Consider the following 15,869-nt stretch of genomic DNA (forward strand, 5'->3'; position numbering starts at 1 on the left):
ATAAAGGCATATAAGAACACTTTAAACAGAATAAGATCTGCTGACTGCTTGACGCAATATTCTTTGACGGCATATCTATTTGCAAAACATCTGCATTGATTGTCTACGTTTTACATTATTAAAAACTATTTGTAAGAAGTGGTGTTTCCAGAAAACAAACATTCACCAATCAATGCAAACTCTTGAAAGCTCAATAAAGCTAGAAAAGAAACTGGGTGAAGGTACATTCGGCGTAGTCTACAGAGTTCTGTGTGGGAATAAGCGATTTGCTCTAAAAATAGAAAAAACTAAGGGATCGCTGGGCAATGAGATTAAGGCTCTCAGGCATCTTTCCCATAGCTCCATACCCCCACTCCATAGCATAGGTCTTTACAAGGGATTTGCCTTTATAATTATTCCGTTGTACAAGATTTCTATGATTCAAATCATGGTCACCCAACGTGAATTCTTCAACTCAAAAGCCTTGGCTGCGATTGGTTGGAATATACTCAACGTTCTTGAGTATATTCACTCAAAAAACATTATCTACAGAGATCTAAAGCCTGAGAATATAATGCTAGGTTTTGATAGTAAGATTTATTTAGTTGATTTTGGGCTGTGCGCTATGAAAGGTAACAGCATTACAACTAGAAGGATGGTTGGGACACCAAGATATGCATCCATAGCAACACACAAAGGGCTGCCTCCTGGATTTGAGGACGATCTTGAATCTTTGTTGTATGTTCTACTATTTTTGATGACCGGTGATCTGCCTTGGATTAATGAAAAAGACATTGCGAAGATAGAAAAATCGAAGGAAAGCCTTCGGTTAGAGTACGTCATAGATATTAACGAGCACAAACAACTTTGGGTTGAATTTATGATTTCATTGCGGAAATTAGAAATTGGTGACTTCCCAAGCTACTCCAACCTCAAAGAAATACTGATAAAAATTGTAAAAGACAATGAAGGTGCGAACAGGTTTACAAAATGCTTGTCGTTATTATTTTCGTGTTGCTAAGCTGTAGCATCGATGCTGGTCTGTGCTAAGACATTAATTATGCCACCCGTTATCTCTGCAGTTCATAATCTGAGTCGGCAAGCAAATGAATAGATAGTGCATAGCTTTTATCCAAGTTGAAAATCACTCACGAATAAACTTTGGATGATTCTTTGGTTTGTTAGCCCTATGAAATTAGTTGACAAAATAAAAAACTAAAAGCAAGACAGATACTCACAAGTAGAGGACTGCCTACGGTAGAAGTTGAATTTATTCTTGAAAACACATCTGTAATATCCTCCGTGCCATCAGGAAAATCAACAGGTGGCAAAGAAGCTTGTGTTATTGTTGACAACCAATCATCGTACTTTGGACAATCAGTATGGAGTATTGTCGAAAAGATAAATGGCGATGCCAATATGCTTTTGGATATTAGTATTGATAACCCTAGTGACCTCGATGACTATTTAATAGCTGCTGACGGAACCGAAGACAAGTCAAGGCTTGGTGCAAACTACACTTTGCCGCTGAGTATCTGCTGTTACAAACTATTTTCACACTGCTTAAGCCTAAAGCTATGGAGATATATTCAATGCTTAACAGAATCTAAATACACTATTCCAACACCCTACTTTAACATTTTGAATGGTGGGGTTCATTCAGGAAACAACATCAGCTGCCAAGAGATAATGGTTGCATTTCAAGAATCCTCATTTGAAAAGAACCTTGAGCGCGCTGTAGAGCTATACTATTCATTAAGGGATGTGATCATAGAAGAGTTCGGTTTAATATTCACCTCTGTTGGTGATGAGGGTGGATTTGCACCGCCAATCAAAAATTTGGAAGAGGGCTTAAATTTGATATTGAAAAGTGCCAAGAAAGCCTCAATAACCAACTTTAGAATAGGACTTGATTTGGCTGCCAATTCATTCTATTCCGAGGTGTGTATGTGGTTGATGGTCAAAGTTTTGATGGAAAATCTCTGGCCAATCTGTATAATAGACTCATTAAAAACTATCCAATTGCCAGTATTGAGGATCCTTTTGCAGAGACCGATATTGACAGTTGGAGGTATTTGTACGGATTGGTTGGTGATAAAGTCACCATCATTGCTGATGATCTGACTGTTACAAACCCAAAAATAATTATGGAGCTTAGGGGTCTTTTTAATGGCGTTCTTATAAAACCAAACCAAGTTGGAACAGTGAGCGAAGCAATAAAGGCTATTCAAGTAGCCAGAAGTCTAAATATGAAAACAATGGTATCACATAGATCAGCCGAGACAGAAGACACCTTCATCGCACATCTAGCAGTTGGAATGGGCAGTGATTATGTGAAGGCAGGCGCTCCATGCAGAGGCGAAAGAATTAGCAAATACAACGAATTTCTAAGGATTGAGGAAGAAATTAACCGGAGCAGTATCCAAAACAACCACTAAGTCATTTAATCTACTTCATATGAAAAGCATAAACACACTTGCCAAAGTGTATTGACAGGATTTATCTAAGATTGCTCAGACTCAAAGCTTTCCATAATTAGGTTTAATAATGTGCCATATTCTTAGACCATGACTACATAGGGTGTTCCTGCACAGTGTTTAATGCTTCAACCGCACAGAAGACTCTATTTTGTGTGAAATCGTGCATGTAGCAACATTTTCTGACGCTTATCAAATGTTTTATTGCAAACTTCACATTTGTAAACCTCCTTCTCCTTTTTCTGCGTTTTCAAATACGCTTCATCTGTGACCCACATCTTTGTTACTAAAGGTTGGCCACTAAGTGTATCAATACTGACGGGCTCCAACCTAAATCTTCTCAATGGAGCATTCATGGCTTCCTCAACTGCTTTTTGCTGCTCCAATATGACAGAAACGCCCTCATTTGTTCTTTTCTTATCTCCCTGAGACTGCTCGCACTTTTGGAGTGAAGCCGAAAGATCCATGGGTATCTGAAACACAGTACAGATATAAAGCTTTGGCTGGTATATCTATGGCACTATTGATGCTAAAGTCTTAGCAGTAAGATACTTGAAACGAGAGCAGAGATGTACTTTATATATGGCAGAGAATGCGCATAGCCGATGAAATAAAAAGCTTGGCATGTGGAATTAATTTATTATTAAACTTCTTTATTATTATTGTTTGTGTTCTTTACATCACTAGATTTTCTACTTCTATGGATTCTATATTCGTTGGGTAAATCTCTAAACCTGATCATCTTGATGACGAACTTTGCCGCTTTGACAGTCGCTGCTTGAAGTTTTTGGCTGAAAAAGGAGAACAGGACGCTTCTGCCTATGTTGTACGCCATTCCTATAATTAAACTTGCGCCGAGCGATGCCAAGGAACTAATCCAACCGAAATTAGAGAGGAACGAAAATAATCCGCTTTCACCTCCAAAGAATGAAATGCCCAGGATGTCTCCAGTAGACTGAATCACAGTAAGTATATAATTGATCAGGTCTGGTACAATTTTATAATGCGTGCCAGTAACTATGAGATTCACAAAAGGCTGGATAAAATCAAAGAGCCCGTAGAAAGCCTCTACAATGTCAAATATAATACTAGCAAGAGTTCCACTGACTGTGCCATGGTTTCCGAGAAGTGATATAAATGGTATGATGTTCGAAACAAGAGGCACGACGACCCATCCTGAAAGCAAGCTTGAAAAAAAATATATCATTGTGACAAAAAATATGTACCTGGTGAACATGTAAAATATTCTAAAATAGACAATGACGAACCTTTCGATTACTTTTGTAGCAGAATCCTTAATGTACCACTTAATGCTCTTAAGATAGAGGAAAAGTACCAAAAACAGTAGGATGTCAGCTATAGAAACATAGAAATGTGCTGCAAGATTACCAAACCATATATTGGAGAATATCAGGTAGTAGTCTACACCACCGCCTAAGAGTATGGCTGCTGCAGCTATGTATTTTATAAGGAAGATAGAGAAAAATACCGGAAGGCACCTCTTCGCGGTATCTCTGAGACGTGGAAATATTAAAGAAAGAAGAAGTGTAGCAATAATGAAGGTGCCGATGATCAATGGATACATTCTAAAGTCGAGGAGAAAAGAGAATGGTGGAAAGTTGTCAATTTCGTATCTTCTTGAATACTTTAAATGATCGGAGTGTCCACTTTCAATCATGCTACGTACCTCCTTGTTCAAGAAGCCAATAGCTGAATTGTCATGCTTGGTAAAAAACTCTCCAAGCGATGGAAAGTACTGTCCCAGAATGTCCCACCATGGACGGACAGTCACTTTTTCTAGTGGATCATACTGTAATGGCTGTGGTGATAGCTTATCTGAAATCCATGATTTTAACCCACCAAACGATACACCGTCCTTGCCATCATCTATCTGATGCTTCAATTCTCCGAGTGATAATGCATTGCTTATTCCAAGCAGTGCAATGTAGATAATACTCACGGTTATACATTTAAATTTAAACTTCAGCATGATATCGGGGCGGAAATTTTGAAGAAAAGTCAAAGGAGGGTCCATATAAAAGGAGTAGCATTTAAAGTACAGCGAGTGTTTGTTGCAAGTTGTGAGCTATGCCTCATCTTATCAACAATGTTTAGCTATCTGCTTTTCATACTTGCGTTTTAGGGTCCGTCATAAAAGTTTAAAAAACTAAATAAATTTAAACAGCATTGTCTCATTTATGGATTTACTTCTTCAACATACTTGTAAATATCCTCCCGCAATACCTCAACACATCCTAAAGGATATCTAATCTCGGAATTATTCTTCTTACTTTCAACAATCAGATAGTTTCTATGGCACTCAACACCCTCGTAATCAATCACACACACATCCACATTCGATCCCGAGTAGAGATCATTCAATATTCCTGCCTTGACAGCATCTACTCCAAGTGCTATTGCCTGTTCTTTGGTCATGTTTTTCTCAAACTTAGATTCAATAACAGCTATAGCAGCCAGTGATCCAGACCCAAGAGAGGTAAACTCAAGACTGCTGGAGTATCCATTTGGATGTATTGAATACAGGAACACTCCATTGCTGTCAACTCCACCCAAGACTAGTGCTGCCTGAATCTGTCCTCCGTAGTTGTGGAGATAATCACAGATAATCCTCTCACAATGCGAAACGTAAGGATCTTTCATATGCTTGTACGAGAATAGCTGCAGTTTCTTCGATGCCATCCTCGTCACTCTCCCTGTGTCAGCTGCCGTTCCTGCACCACAACACATGATCTTTGGTGCTATAAAATGTATCTTTTCACAGTTTTTATCTGCAACTAATGGTCCTGAAGTACTTCGTGTATCCGCACACAAGACCACTCCTGTTTTGTACTTGATTCCTACAATTGTTGTTCCTGTTTTGACTATCATGGAAAGGATGGTAAAAATATTATTTAAAAAGAGAAAAGCCTCGGCTAAACACCACCATTACTTTATTTTGCGCCACCCATTAATCTGCGCTTGTTTTCAGCTTGCATGCACAGGCATTACCGGAAATTCTTACTAAGACTTAAGATGGATGCACAAAAGATCGGTGCATTTTTGCTTCCACAGAGCAAAATATACTCAATTTAAGATTTGTTTTGCATCTGTACTAGACTGATATCTTTGACATTTGTTATCCGTGTCTTCTTTTTTACCACACCCCTCACTTTTCGATGGAAGATGTAGAAGACTTAATTGAGGAGATTGTATGCATTTATAAAAAGATAAGACAAGGAAGGGAGTACAGAACATACCAGTTTAAGACGAGCAACTCCTCAAAGGAGGAGGCAAAAAATGGCCAGCAGAGGGAAGAAGGCTTAAAGGCGTATAAAACAAGCATTTTCCCAAAGGAGGAAACAAAGATAAAAAATGTGACAGTTGTCCAAGATGAAGAAGAAAGCAACACCAAGTTAAAAAATAACGATGATGTAAATAGGAGTGCTAAGATTGTAAATTGCTTTGATTTCAATAAACACATCCTTAAATGTAAGAAATACCTTTTTTATTCGGAAAATGAAGGATTGAAAGAATCTGACAATTTGATTGTTCCCAGGGATTTTGAAAAGTTTTTCTGGATCAACATCTTCGATCCAAACATGGAAGACTTTGGGCATCTTTCAAATATCTTTCAGATTCACGAAACCACAATTGCCGAAATAAGAGAGAAAAACAGCCCCGAGAAGATTGATGTTTACAGGAACTACGCTTACATTTCTCTTAAGATGTTTGTGAACAAGAAAAGCAGAGAAGACATCAACTTCAACGTGATAGTCTTCGACAACTTTATTGTCACAACTCACAATAAGCAGTGGCAGGGCGTGAATAACATTCTCAACTTCTGCCATGCTATTTCAAAGGCTACCATTCTGAATCCCAGCTGGGTATTCATGTCGATTATCATCGAGTTTCTTCAGGACATACTGTTCAGTATGGACGAGATCGAAAAGCAGACAGACTCTTTTTCTACGAAGCATAGCGTCAAGGAGCTCCAATCTAACTTCTTTTATCTCCAGCAGGTATTTGTTCTGAAGCAATATACCCGGCCGAAGATTAAAATTTTGAGAAAGTTTTTACGGACTGATTTTCCGAAGAGTCCGGTAAAAAAGCTGCTGAAAATGTGCATAAAGGACTTCCTGGACATCAAATCTCTTCTGGGAGAGGCCAAAAGATCTTTTGAGAGGAACCAGGACATGATTTTGGGGCTGAGAGACATTGAATTGGCAGAACAGAGCCATCAGATGAATGTGATAATGAATAGAATATCCAAAATCACTTTTTTATTTCTTCCGATTCAGTGCATTGCAGGTATTTGGGGAATGAATGTCAGGGTTCCTTGGCAAGACGAGGAGTCTACTCGTTATTTTTGGCTTTTGACACTGTGTGGACCAGTGCTATGCTTCCTGTACTTTTTTCTGACCGAGAATCGAAAAAAGTCAAAGAAATCGGCTGGAGTTAATCAGATTTAATAAAGTTTATGAATTTATTTGTTTAGACTAACTTAGCACATAATCTACCAATGTGCATTAGTTAAAGCATATATGAGAGATGCATGCGACCTTCTGAGCTGTGATAGGCTGGTTTATGACGAACTCTGCTTAAAAAAGTGCAAATGGTCTATGTTCGAGCCTTTATTTTGGCTTCAAACCCTTGTCAATCTGTCAAATATATCAAATTTAATAAATGTAAGTTAAAAATTTTATATCCTTAACATGGAAGAGACGAATTGTAACATGGCAAATACCCGATTTGAACGTCTAATAAGATATTTGAGAATTCGACTGGCGATTATTGTTTCATCTACCACTTGGGAAAGTAGGAAGGTAAAGAATGATGCCACCAGTCACTCTAAGATTATCGTTAATGCTTTCCAGGATAGTCTAATATCCAAGATGATTAGTGATGTGGGCTTTGACGACATAGTAGAAGAAAATTACCCAATGAACTATTTCAAAGATTTATTGGGCATTTCGGGTAAGTTTGGAGAAGAATTTCTTTCAATTCTTTTGAATCCTTTTTACATATTTTCACCTGTCTATATTACACTACTGGTTCTATCAGCAGTCCTTCTTCTAGCTATTTTTTATATTGACAAGCCGTTGTTATATTCTGCAGTGCAGTATGCTTATTTATGCAATTTCTCACTAGTTACTTGGATTGCTTTTGCTAATCTCAGTATTTTTGAGAGTGTTTCTATTTTCCCATCTGCGAAACTCCCAAAGAACCTTGAGTATTTCATTGAGCTTTATCCTTACGGTTGGATGTTCTGTGAAATATTTGTGCTACTACTTTATTGCTTTTACATTATCGGTTACAAGCTACATGAAGAGGAAGGAGACCAAACTAGAAGAAGCTATATCAGGAGCAAATATGTAAGGCTTGGTGTTCTGACATCACTTGTTGTATCTGGAATGTGCTATTTTATCAGCAAGATTGCTGTGACATGGGTGGGAAACCTCTTGCTTGGGTTCTATGTTGTGAACGTTGTTATACTAGTAATAATTTTCATCCCATTAGGATGTAGGATAATGTTTGTGCTGAATGATGATCCATTAAATTAGCAAATACTGGGTAATTTTAGCTGTTGAATGCACAGTAGACTAAACTGTGGTGCAACTGCAATATAGAGCATAAATCTAATGTCTAGTTGGCATTTGTGCTCTGCTTTTGCTTCTTTTGATTTTTAGTTAATATTTCAGTTTTGATTTTATTCCGCTATCTTTTGTCATCATTCGATTTCGTGGTACAGCAACGTTTGTTACGATTCTGCCAATATATTCTATCAATACATTAGCAGTGGCGTTCATTGGAAATACACAAATACTCTCCCGTCCTATCACCAACCCTGCTGTTAATGTAATTATTATTTTTTGTAAAAATTTTTCACTTTTCTCCCCCCACCATGCAAAGAGATATTTCTGAGCTTGACTTTTCAAATGACGTGGATATACTATATGCTTACAAAAATATCAAGAAAAATTCAAGACTGCTGAAAGAAATTGCTCAGGTCAAGATTTCCAGCTTTGAATTTGGAATTGTGTGCTTGGACACGATTGAATCTGCCATTTTGGAAGAACTTGGAGAGTCCTTTGTTGACAATGAAATGATAGAATTGATACAACAGTATATAATCAGTGATAAGAGCTTGAAGGATAAGAACACAAGAGACGACGATCAACCGAGTACTGATTCAGATCAAAACGCTGTAAAAACATGCAACAGCGATAATTTAAAAGAGAAAAATCACAACAATGACAATAAATGTCATAAAAATGATAGTATGGCTGAACCAGACATTGCAAATAAAAGCTTTGTAAGCGTATTGGATGAGTCTAAGCAAAACGAAGACAGTAACGTCAATAACGACAAAACAGATGGCAAAAAGGCTTTGGATGATCCTTTGTTTCATTGTAAACTTCTCAACATTCTTTTGAGACCCCTGGTAAATGTCTGCAATAAGCAAATAGTTGATCTTGTTTACTATGTGTATAGAAAGACCGGCATTTCCCATTTCGACTTTCTTTTCAATGCATTTACATTAGATACACAAAAGATTGAACTTCATTTGCTTGTTGCAAAGGGGATAAAGGCCAGATCTTTTGACTTTACTGATTTTAAGGAATATTTGAAAGCAGACAGTGATCAACAATGCGAGGCTCGAAGTAACGAGTTCAGTCTTTCCGAAGGATCAGATCCTATCATTCCCCTGCCATTTCTGGAGCCAGATACGGCTAAGAATACCTCAGTTAGTTTTACCTCAAATGAAGACGAGTCGTCAGATGATAGCCTCACCTCAATAACTGCCCTTCTCTCCAGGCCATTCAAAGAAAAAGTACTCGTAGATCAATCTGTGCATCTCTCTAAGGCCAAGGATCTTCTTCTCTCTGCCAAATATTCTGATGCTAATTTTCTAGTTGACAATCTTTCAAATTTCCTGTACATAAAATTTGATAGGGAGATTTTCGAGAAATTTTTATCATATTCCAATCATTATTCGTTTTGTATTCATTTAAATAAACTGCAAAATGTCCCTTTTTTCTTTTATGAACAGGTAGATATTAGAAAAGTACTGTCAATCATACCAAAAATGCCCCACGACTCTTACAATTACCGCAAGAGAGATGTCTCGCCATATATGCTAAAGGTTAACAGCTCTTTGCTGAAGAGCTATCTTGATTTTTCTCACCATACTTTCAACAGCCTTGAATCTTTAGATATAGACTATATTCTAGTTGCCAAGGGTCTTAAATACTTTGTCGGCACTTACAGATCCTGTTCTCTATTTAAGATCTTCTTTGAACTTCTCAGCTGCAAGATCACGAATGTTTCAAATGAAATTAAGAGTATTCTTTTGCCCGATCTTAGTCTCTACTTGGACGTATTTTATGGCAAGGCAAAGGAGAGCAACCAGCACGAAAGCAGCACAGACAAGAGTACTGAAATAGAACAAGCGTTTCCAAACCTCAACGACCCTGTTGACATTTTAGTTAGTTCATACTTGAATCCTGGATTTTACGCGGAAATTGATAGACATATTTCCCAGTCTTTGTTAGATGCATTTGAAAAGAAATCGGACATCGATCAGAATGACGTTGATGATTTCATTGAAGCACTCTTGTTTGAGATTTCCCTTGATTCTGCGTATAAAATTTGCATTTTAGAGTCAATAGAAAAGATATGTGAAAAAATCAATAACGGCAGCACTGCTAATATTTCTGAGTCGTTTGATAGAATTTTACAAAATTTAAAGATATTCCCAAAGCTAAACTGGAGATATAAAAAAGCGTTTATTTTAAAGGCAGACGTTCTAGAAAAGTTTGGAATCAAACGGGAATGGATAAAAGAAGAATTTAAAAATGATAGAGTGTTTTATATTAAAAATATGACGAAGAGTCTATAAATAAATCAATTTAGAAGATGATCACATCAAAATTTAAGTTCTAATATTTGCTTGATGAAAGCTGAGTTATATTAAAATTAAACAGAATACTAAGTGATAGGTGTCATAAATATATAACAGTAAATAACTGAAGTACAAAGACAGCTTTTCTTCACGGACTTTTTAATATGTCGGTACTACGAAGAGGCGTTACCGCCTTTCAAATTCAACAACTTTAGGGAGACTCGTTTCAATGAATTCAACGGTCCCTCATACACAAGCCCTCTTTCATCGTACCAGTTTAACAGGTCTGCCCACATCTCATTCTTGTATAAGGTAAATGGATTTCCTATGATAATCAGTCCATGCTTAGCACGTGTTAGGGTCACGTTCATTCGTCTCTTGTCGCCCACGAACCCTACGCCCTGGAAAATATTTGATCGTACCAGACTAACAATTATAAAATCCTTCTCTCTTCCTTGGAATCCATCAACATTCTTGATTTCAAGGTTGCCTGCTTCGTTTCCAAATATTTGTCCGAGAATGTACGATCTTTGTCCCTCGTAGGGGGTAATCACTCCAATCTGCTGTTCAAGTACTCCATTTTTGAATAAAAACCGTATTATGTTTTCAACTATCACGGCTTCACTTTTATTAAAGAACGACGTACGGCTTTGACTAATTTCCTCCTTGCCGTCACAGACATAGAAAAAGTTGTTTGGAAGATCAAGAACCTTACTTGTACTGGTACCCGACTTGAGGAGACCGTTGTAGAAATACTCAGAAGGAAAGGCACAGAGATCAGGATGCATCCTGTACTGTACGCTAAGAAGATATGGCATTACTCCTATCCTCAAAAGTCTTTCAAATAGACTTTGCTTGAATCCATACTTCACTACATCCTTATTTAGAATAGTAGGTCCAAGCTGCTTGTGGTCACCCACCAAAATTAATTTCTCTGGACTGTACACGCAAGGCACCAACGAGAGGGGCTCGGTAGACTGGACCGCCTCGTCTATAAGAACAAATGGAAACTCAAATTCTTTTAAAATCTTCTGTCCAGCGGTAACACAAGTACAACACACTACCTCTGCCATTTCGAGAAGATTTCGTTGTGATGCATTCTTTGAATCTATGAAAAATTCGTTAAGCAGTTTATGAAGACATAGAAAATCAACATCCGTGGAGACATCTTCCCTTCTTTTGGACATTATCCTCAATACTTTAAGACCAGTATCATTAATCTTAATGGCTAGCTGATCTGCGGCCGTATTGGACGGCGCAACAACCAGAACTTTTTTACCATAATGCTTCACAAGATTATATACAATTACAGCTGATACCATCGTTTTTCCAGTGCCTGGCGGCCCCTGGATTAGCGTAAGTGTTCGTGTCAATGCAGCTTTGACTGCTATTTCCTGAGACTGATTCAATGCGAAGAACTTCTTAGGTTGAAAAACTTCTATCTCCTTCATGGTTTCTTTGACTCCTTTAAGAATGTACTTAAAGATTGTGTTGCTCTTCTTCTTATTGTATAAGCTTTGAAGTGCATTCTTCATTCTGTTATAGGTTGTTGGATTCCAAATAAATTCAACAGTGTATCCATTCCTGGGTATATTTTCGAGAGTATGCCCGGATGGTAGAGAATCTACATCAATCTTCACTCTAATAAGATCGCTAAACTGCTCCTCACAGACATATCCCACAAATGACAGTCCAGGTCGTTGTGAAAATTTCAGCTCGTCGCCCACATTTACTTTGAAATCACTGTTGGTCTTCTGCACTATAAATTTGCAATAGCACCCATCAATAAGTAGCGTCATATTTTCTTGCTTCATGTTTTCCTTGATTTCCTGTTCCTTCCTGCATTCTGCATTTATCAATGGTATAAATGTGCTGAGATAAGATTCTGGGGTGAAGTGCATTTTGATTTTAGGTGAAGCTTCTGTCTCCTTAACTCCTGCAATTCGATTGAGCATTTTACAGAAGGATAAAAGCTTATTAGTTTTTCCCCAACAATTTTAGGCAAATCCTTGCAATGCCCACAATAAATATTTGTGAGGATGCCTGGAAGCTGTTTACTATAATCATTCAATAACTTCATATGCTGATCAAAGGATTCATTTGTTAATTTGATGTTCTCGTCTATGGCTTCATTTACTTCTGGACTGCTAATAATTTCGGTCATAGCATTCGACTTGGTTGTTTTTGAAGTCTCAAGACCTTCAGTGCTCTCTTCGGCGACATCCTCTTTACTTTCACTTTCTTCAGTAACACTGTCTTTGACACTATTCAAGTTCAGGTCACTCAGAAGTCCAAGCAGCTCTGCTCTACAGTCAGAATCCATAGCTAAACCCAGTCTAAATAGATTGTTCTCACCACAGCCTATACAAACTACATCTTTATCCAAAATAGAGACCCTCTTGTGCTTTGATTTGACTAAATGATAAATTATGTGTGACTTTCCGTCTGTTATGTCATTGCAAAATCCGTGCGAACACTCTGTGCATTTAATGAGCGTTTCTTTGTTGCAGTATTTACATTTATTGATAAATTCCATTCGTCTGGGCTAAAGTAAAAGATAGGAAAATTTTTGCAACTTTTCATAACAGAAAAAGGGTATTAAAGAGCATTATATTGTTAGTTTTTATTTAGGATTTAAACCTAATCTCAAATGGTGGCTTGCTGTTTTATAGTTCATTTTAATCCCTACGTCCTATCTAAAGATGAACAATAGCGCTCTAGAAAATAATGATCAGAACAATGCTTTGAATCAAGATAGCGCCGTAGAAAAGACTGCCGATGGTACTTTTGGGAATGTTATAGATCAAAACAACATCAATGATGTTCCCGAACCCAGTTCTGAGTTGATCAGAGACATTTTTGAGATAAATAAGAAGTTAAATGAAGAGAATCGAGCGCTTAAGACAAAGATTCAAGAATTAGAGGGGAAATTTACCGAAATGTCTTTGTCTTATGAAGAGCAGATAAATGAACTGACAAATTCCGCTATTGACAAGGACTTTGAAAAAGGAATATTTGTAGAAAGTGAGATTCTTGGCAGGCTAGAGCAGGAAAATATTCAGCTGAGGAAAACACTAGAAGAGTTCTATAAAAAGACATTAAAGGAGTGGTACGAGGAAATGAGAATGAAGCATGGCTGTGAAACGTAAATAAACTGATAAAGATCAAAATCCCTTCTTTTACTTATCTTCAGGCAGTTTTTCTATCAATACAACTTTGGACTGTTAGAATAGAAAGAGTAAAAAGTTTGATAGTGCTTGTTGTAGACACTTTCTTTGTGCTTATGCCGAATGCTTGAAATGAACTGCTTTAGTGTTGTTAATTTTAAGAAAGAAAACCAATTCAAACTATCGATTTACTATTTATACTGCTTTGTTTTTAAGAATGGTGTTCTGTGCTTTTAGCCTACTTTTGAAACTGTCAAATTTCTTAACGGACAATTTTTGCAAAAAATTTTCTAATATTCTGATTTTATCATAAAATCCAGTCAAATCTCCTCTAAACACAAGCCTTTCCGCTCTTTTTCTGATATTTCTTGCTCTCTCTTCCAGCTCGTCCCTTTTACTATTCAATAATTCCAGTCTCTCACTTATCAATTCATACTCTTTCTCATTTTCATGCTCCCTGACATCAAGATCCATGTCAATTTTTTGGAGTACGTTCAAAATTGACTCATACTTTTTTAGAAGCAGCGAATTTTTCAAAAACTGGTCTTTCTGCTGCTCGTCCCTAATAAAATCGGGTATTTTGACCGTCGTTGGATTTACTGTTATCTTATAATCACTCATTTCATATGTTGGCTGGTACGTGTTGGTTTGTCCTGCACTCACTTCTGTGTTTAGAAAATAGATGCGTTTCGACGAGACTGCTATGTATTCTGATATGCCCTGATCCAAGCCGTATATTCTATCTTTCATTATCATAAAAGGTGCCTTGGACAGATGAATTAAAGTGTCTGACAGGAAGAAGTTTAGGACAACTTCATCACTGCTATTTTGTATGGCAAGAGTGTATTGAATTAAGAGTGTATCTTCTGCTATTTCATACTTTAAAATACTTTTGTCCGTTTTGATAAAAATAAACCTTTCAAATGCATATATTTTGCAGGCATTGTCCGTTACTTCGGGTATGTATTTGATTTTAGATAATAGCGTGATGCACTGGGTTATAAAGACATTTTTACATCTCAAAATTTGATTTTGGCTGGTGAGGATGTACGTGTCATCACCAGTACAAGCCATACTCTTGGCTTTAAAAGGCAATTGGATTTCAATAAGTAGGCCTGGTGATGAACCGTTCATATTTTTTGATCTACCAGCATCTTCTCTTACTTTAAATATCTCTATTGACTCTGTGTATAGAAAACCCAGGTAGTTGTTGCGAGTGTCGTTGTATTTTAGAATTTGGATTGGTATTTCTTTTAGTATAACTTCACTATGACTGGATGAGTGAGCATGAATGCTGTGTGCTGTGTTGATATTGATAAGTGTCAGCACATTTCCTGACACACTGCACAGAAAAGCATCCTTTAGGACTGTGAGGAATGAGGAATTCTTTACGGGAAAAACTTTCGAATGTGAATTTGTAGACTGGGAATAAACGTGAATGAAATGGTCGTTGAAGTAAAAGACATTGTCTCGGGATATTGCTATTGTAGAAGTGTTTGGAATATCATGATCTCTGAAATATACTTGATATGTGGATGGACAAGTCTTCATCATCGAGTCTTGGGCCATGTGGGCATCAAATAAAAATTTGACAAGAAAAATTAGACATTTATCAGGAACATTTGTGTTTTAGCTAGTGTTTGGCTTTGCCTTGTATTTAGAATTGGTTGGCCTTTCTTTTGATATTAGTTAAGTCGGTAATTAGTAATTTGCCCTTGATCTGGCTTTATTGCACGAAAATTAGGCAGAACATGCCAAAATGTAACCCGTACAGTGTAAATACAATAGCTTGTACTTAAACTATTATTTTCCCGTATTCTTTATTTGTGCTTTCTTTATTTATAATTTCTATTTTTATCCTCCCTGTGAATGGTTCCAGAGCAGAATATTGCACAATTTCTTGAGAACTTCAGTAAGAGCGATAGAATCCATTTGAGAACATATAACATGCTTTATGAATCATATAGAGATCCCAAAAACCTACGAGATCTTATTTCATTGCTTATAGATTCTGGTGTGAATGTTGAAAACTTAAGTGTGTTGTTGGAGAACATAAGGATGATGGAGGAAAGTGACAAAACTAGTTCCCACGCATTATTTGATAAGACTAAGCCCATAAAACACAGTTTTGAAAGCTATGAATCACCAAATATTGCTTCTGTAGACCTTTCCAAGAGACCAGAGCCTGTGTGTGGCAACTCTATTGACACAAGTGAATTACCATTGAAGAAGAGTAAGGTTGAACTGGAAGCTGGTGCTGAAGAATTAAGTATTCCTGGGTTGCTACTTGATTCGGACCGTGATGACAATGAATTAAAGGAAGTTTCAGCAAAGATTAGTGTT

At 37.1% G+C, this 15,869-nt stretch overlaps 14 protein-coding genes across 14 annotated transcripts; 8 read left to right on the forward strand and 6 right to left on the reverse strand.

Annotated features, from left to right (window-relative positions):
* Nucleotides 1-172: 172 nt before the first annotated feature.
* Nucleotides 173-1,000, forward strand: VICG_01678 (CK1/CK1 protein kinase; the record flags this gene model as incomplete). Its single annotated transcript, XM_007605061.1, has 1 exon — nucleotides 173-1,000. The coding sequence occupies one exon, from the start codon at nucleotides 173-175 to the stop codon at nucleotides 998-1,000; it is 828 nt and encodes a 275-aa protein (XP_007605123.1).
* Nucleotides 1,001-1,281: 281 nt separating this feature from the next.
* On the forward strand, nucleotides 1,282-2,103 carry VICG_01679 (uncharacterized protein; the record flags this gene model as incomplete). The annotated part of the gene is made up of 1 exon (XM_007605062.1): nucleotides 1,282-2,103. A coding segment is annotated over one exon (822 nt), but the record flags the coding sequence as incomplete, so codon positions are not given.
* A 23-nt stretch (nucleotides 2,104-2,126) lies between these two features.
* Nucleotides 2,127-2,417, forward strand: VICG_01680 (uncharacterized protein; the record flags this gene model as incomplete). Its single annotated transcript, XM_007605063.1, has 1 exon — nucleotides 2,127-2,417. The coding sequence occupies one exon, from the start codon at nucleotides 2,127-2,129 to the stop codon at nucleotides 2,415-2,417; it is 291 nt and encodes a 96-aa protein (XP_007605125.1).
* Nucleotides 2,418-2,602: 185 nt separating this feature from the next.
* VICG_01681 (uncharacterized protein) lies at nucleotides 2,603-2,923 on the reverse strand (the record flags this gene model as incomplete). Its single annotated transcript, XM_007605064.1, has 1 exon — nucleotides 2,603-2,923. One exon carries the CDS (start codon nucleotides 2,921-2,923, stop codon nucleotides 2,603-2,605), a length of 321 nt encoding a protein of 106 aa, XP_007605126.1.
* Nucleotides 2,924-3,099: 176 nt separating this feature from the next.
* On the reverse strand, nucleotides 3,100-4,446 carry VICG_01682 (uncharacterized protein; the record flags this gene model as incomplete). Its single annotated transcript, XM_007605065.1, has 1 exon — nucleotides 3,100-4,446. One exon carries the CDS (start codon nucleotides 4,444-4,446, stop codon nucleotides 3,100-3,102), a length of 1,347 nt encoding a protein of 448 aa, XP_007605127.1.
* A 206-nt stretch (nucleotides 4,447-4,652) lies between these two features.
* Nucleotides 4,653-5,345, reverse strand: VICG_01683 (uncharacterized protein; the record flags this gene model as incomplete). Its single annotated transcript, XM_007605066.1, has 1 exon — nucleotides 4,653-5,345. The coding sequence occupies one exon, from the start codon at nucleotides 5,343-5,345 to the stop codon at nucleotides 4,653-4,655; it is 693 nt and encodes a 230-aa protein (XP_007605128.1).
* Nucleotides 5,346-5,632: 287 nt separating this feature from the next.
* On the forward strand, nucleotides 5,633-6,925 carry VICG_01684 (uncharacterized protein; the record flags this gene model as incomplete). The annotated part of the gene is made up of 1 exon (XM_007605067.1): nucleotides 5,633-6,925. One exon carries the CDS (start codon nucleotides 5,633-5,635, stop codon nucleotides 6,923-6,925), a length of 1,293 nt encoding a protein of 430 aa, XP_007605129.1.
* Nucleotides 6,926-7,168: 243 nt separating this feature from the next.
* VICG_01685 (uncharacterized protein) lies at nucleotides 7,169-8,017 on the forward strand (the record flags this gene model as incomplete). The annotated part of the gene is made up of 1 exon (XM_007605068.1): nucleotides 7,169-8,017. The coding sequence occupies one exon, from the start codon at nucleotides 7,169-7,171 to the stop codon at nucleotides 8,015-8,017; it is 849 nt and encodes a 282-aa protein (XP_007605130.1).
* A 341-nt stretch (nucleotides 8,018-8,358) lies between these two features.
* VICG_01686 (uncharacterized protein) lies at nucleotides 8,359-10,356 on the forward strand (the record flags this gene model as incomplete). The annotated part of the gene is made up of 1 exon (XM_007605069.1): nucleotides 8,359-10,356. One exon carries the CDS (start codon nucleotides 8,359-8,361, stop codon nucleotides 10,354-10,356), a length of 1,998 nt encoding a protein of 665 aa, XP_007605131.1.
* Nucleotides 10,357-10,532: 176 nt separating this feature from the next.
* On the reverse strand, nucleotides 10,533-12,260 carry VICG_01687 (uncharacterized protein; the record flags this gene model as incomplete). Its single annotated transcript, XM_007605070.1, has 1 exon — nucleotides 10,533-12,260. The coding sequence occupies one exon, from the start codon at nucleotides 12,258-12,260 to the stop codon at nucleotides 10,533-10,535; it is 1,728 nt and encodes a 575-aa protein (XP_007605132.1).
* On the reverse strand, nucleotides 12,215-12,895 carry VICG_01688 (uncharacterized protein; the record flags this gene model as incomplete). The annotated part of the gene is made up of 1 exon (XM_007605071.1): nucleotides 12,215-12,895. One exon carries the CDS (start codon nucleotides 12,893-12,895, stop codon nucleotides 12,215-12,217), a length of 681 nt encoding a protein of 226 aa, XP_007605133.1.
* A 166-nt stretch (nucleotides 12,896-13,061) lies between these two features.
* Nucleotides 13,062-13,508, forward strand: VICG_01689 (uncharacterized protein; the record flags this gene model as incomplete). Its single annotated transcript, XM_007605072.1, has 1 exon — nucleotides 13,062-13,508. One exon carries the CDS (start codon nucleotides 13,062-13,064, stop codon nucleotides 13,506-13,508), a length of 447 nt encoding a protein of 148 aa, XP_007605134.1.
* Nucleotides 13,509-13,721: 213 nt separating this feature from the next.
* On the reverse strand, nucleotides 13,722-15,080 carry VICG_01690 (uncharacterized protein; the record flags this gene model as incomplete). Its single annotated transcript, XM_007605073.1, has 1 exon — nucleotides 13,722-15,080. The coding sequence occupies one exon, from the start codon at nucleotides 15,078-15,080 to the stop codon at nucleotides 13,722-13,724; it is 1,359 nt and encodes a 452-aa protein (XP_007605135.1).
* A 315-nt stretch (nucleotides 15,081-15,395) lies between these two features.
* Nucleotides 15,396-15,869, forward strand: VICG_01691 (uncharacterized protein; the record flags this gene model as incomplete). Its single annotated transcript, XM_007605074.1, has 1 exon — nucleotides 15,396-15,869. A coding segment is annotated over one exon (474 nt), but the record flags the coding sequence as incomplete, so codon positions are not given.

The sequence above is a fragment of the Vittaforma corneae genome (assembly GCF_000231115.1).
Source record: "Vittaforma corneae ATCC 50505 unplaced genomic scaffold supercont1.17, whole genome shotgun sequence".
In the NCBI taxonomy this organism is placed as follows: domain Eukaryota; kingdom Fungi; phylum Microsporidia; family Nosematidae; genus Vittaforma; species Vittaforma corneae.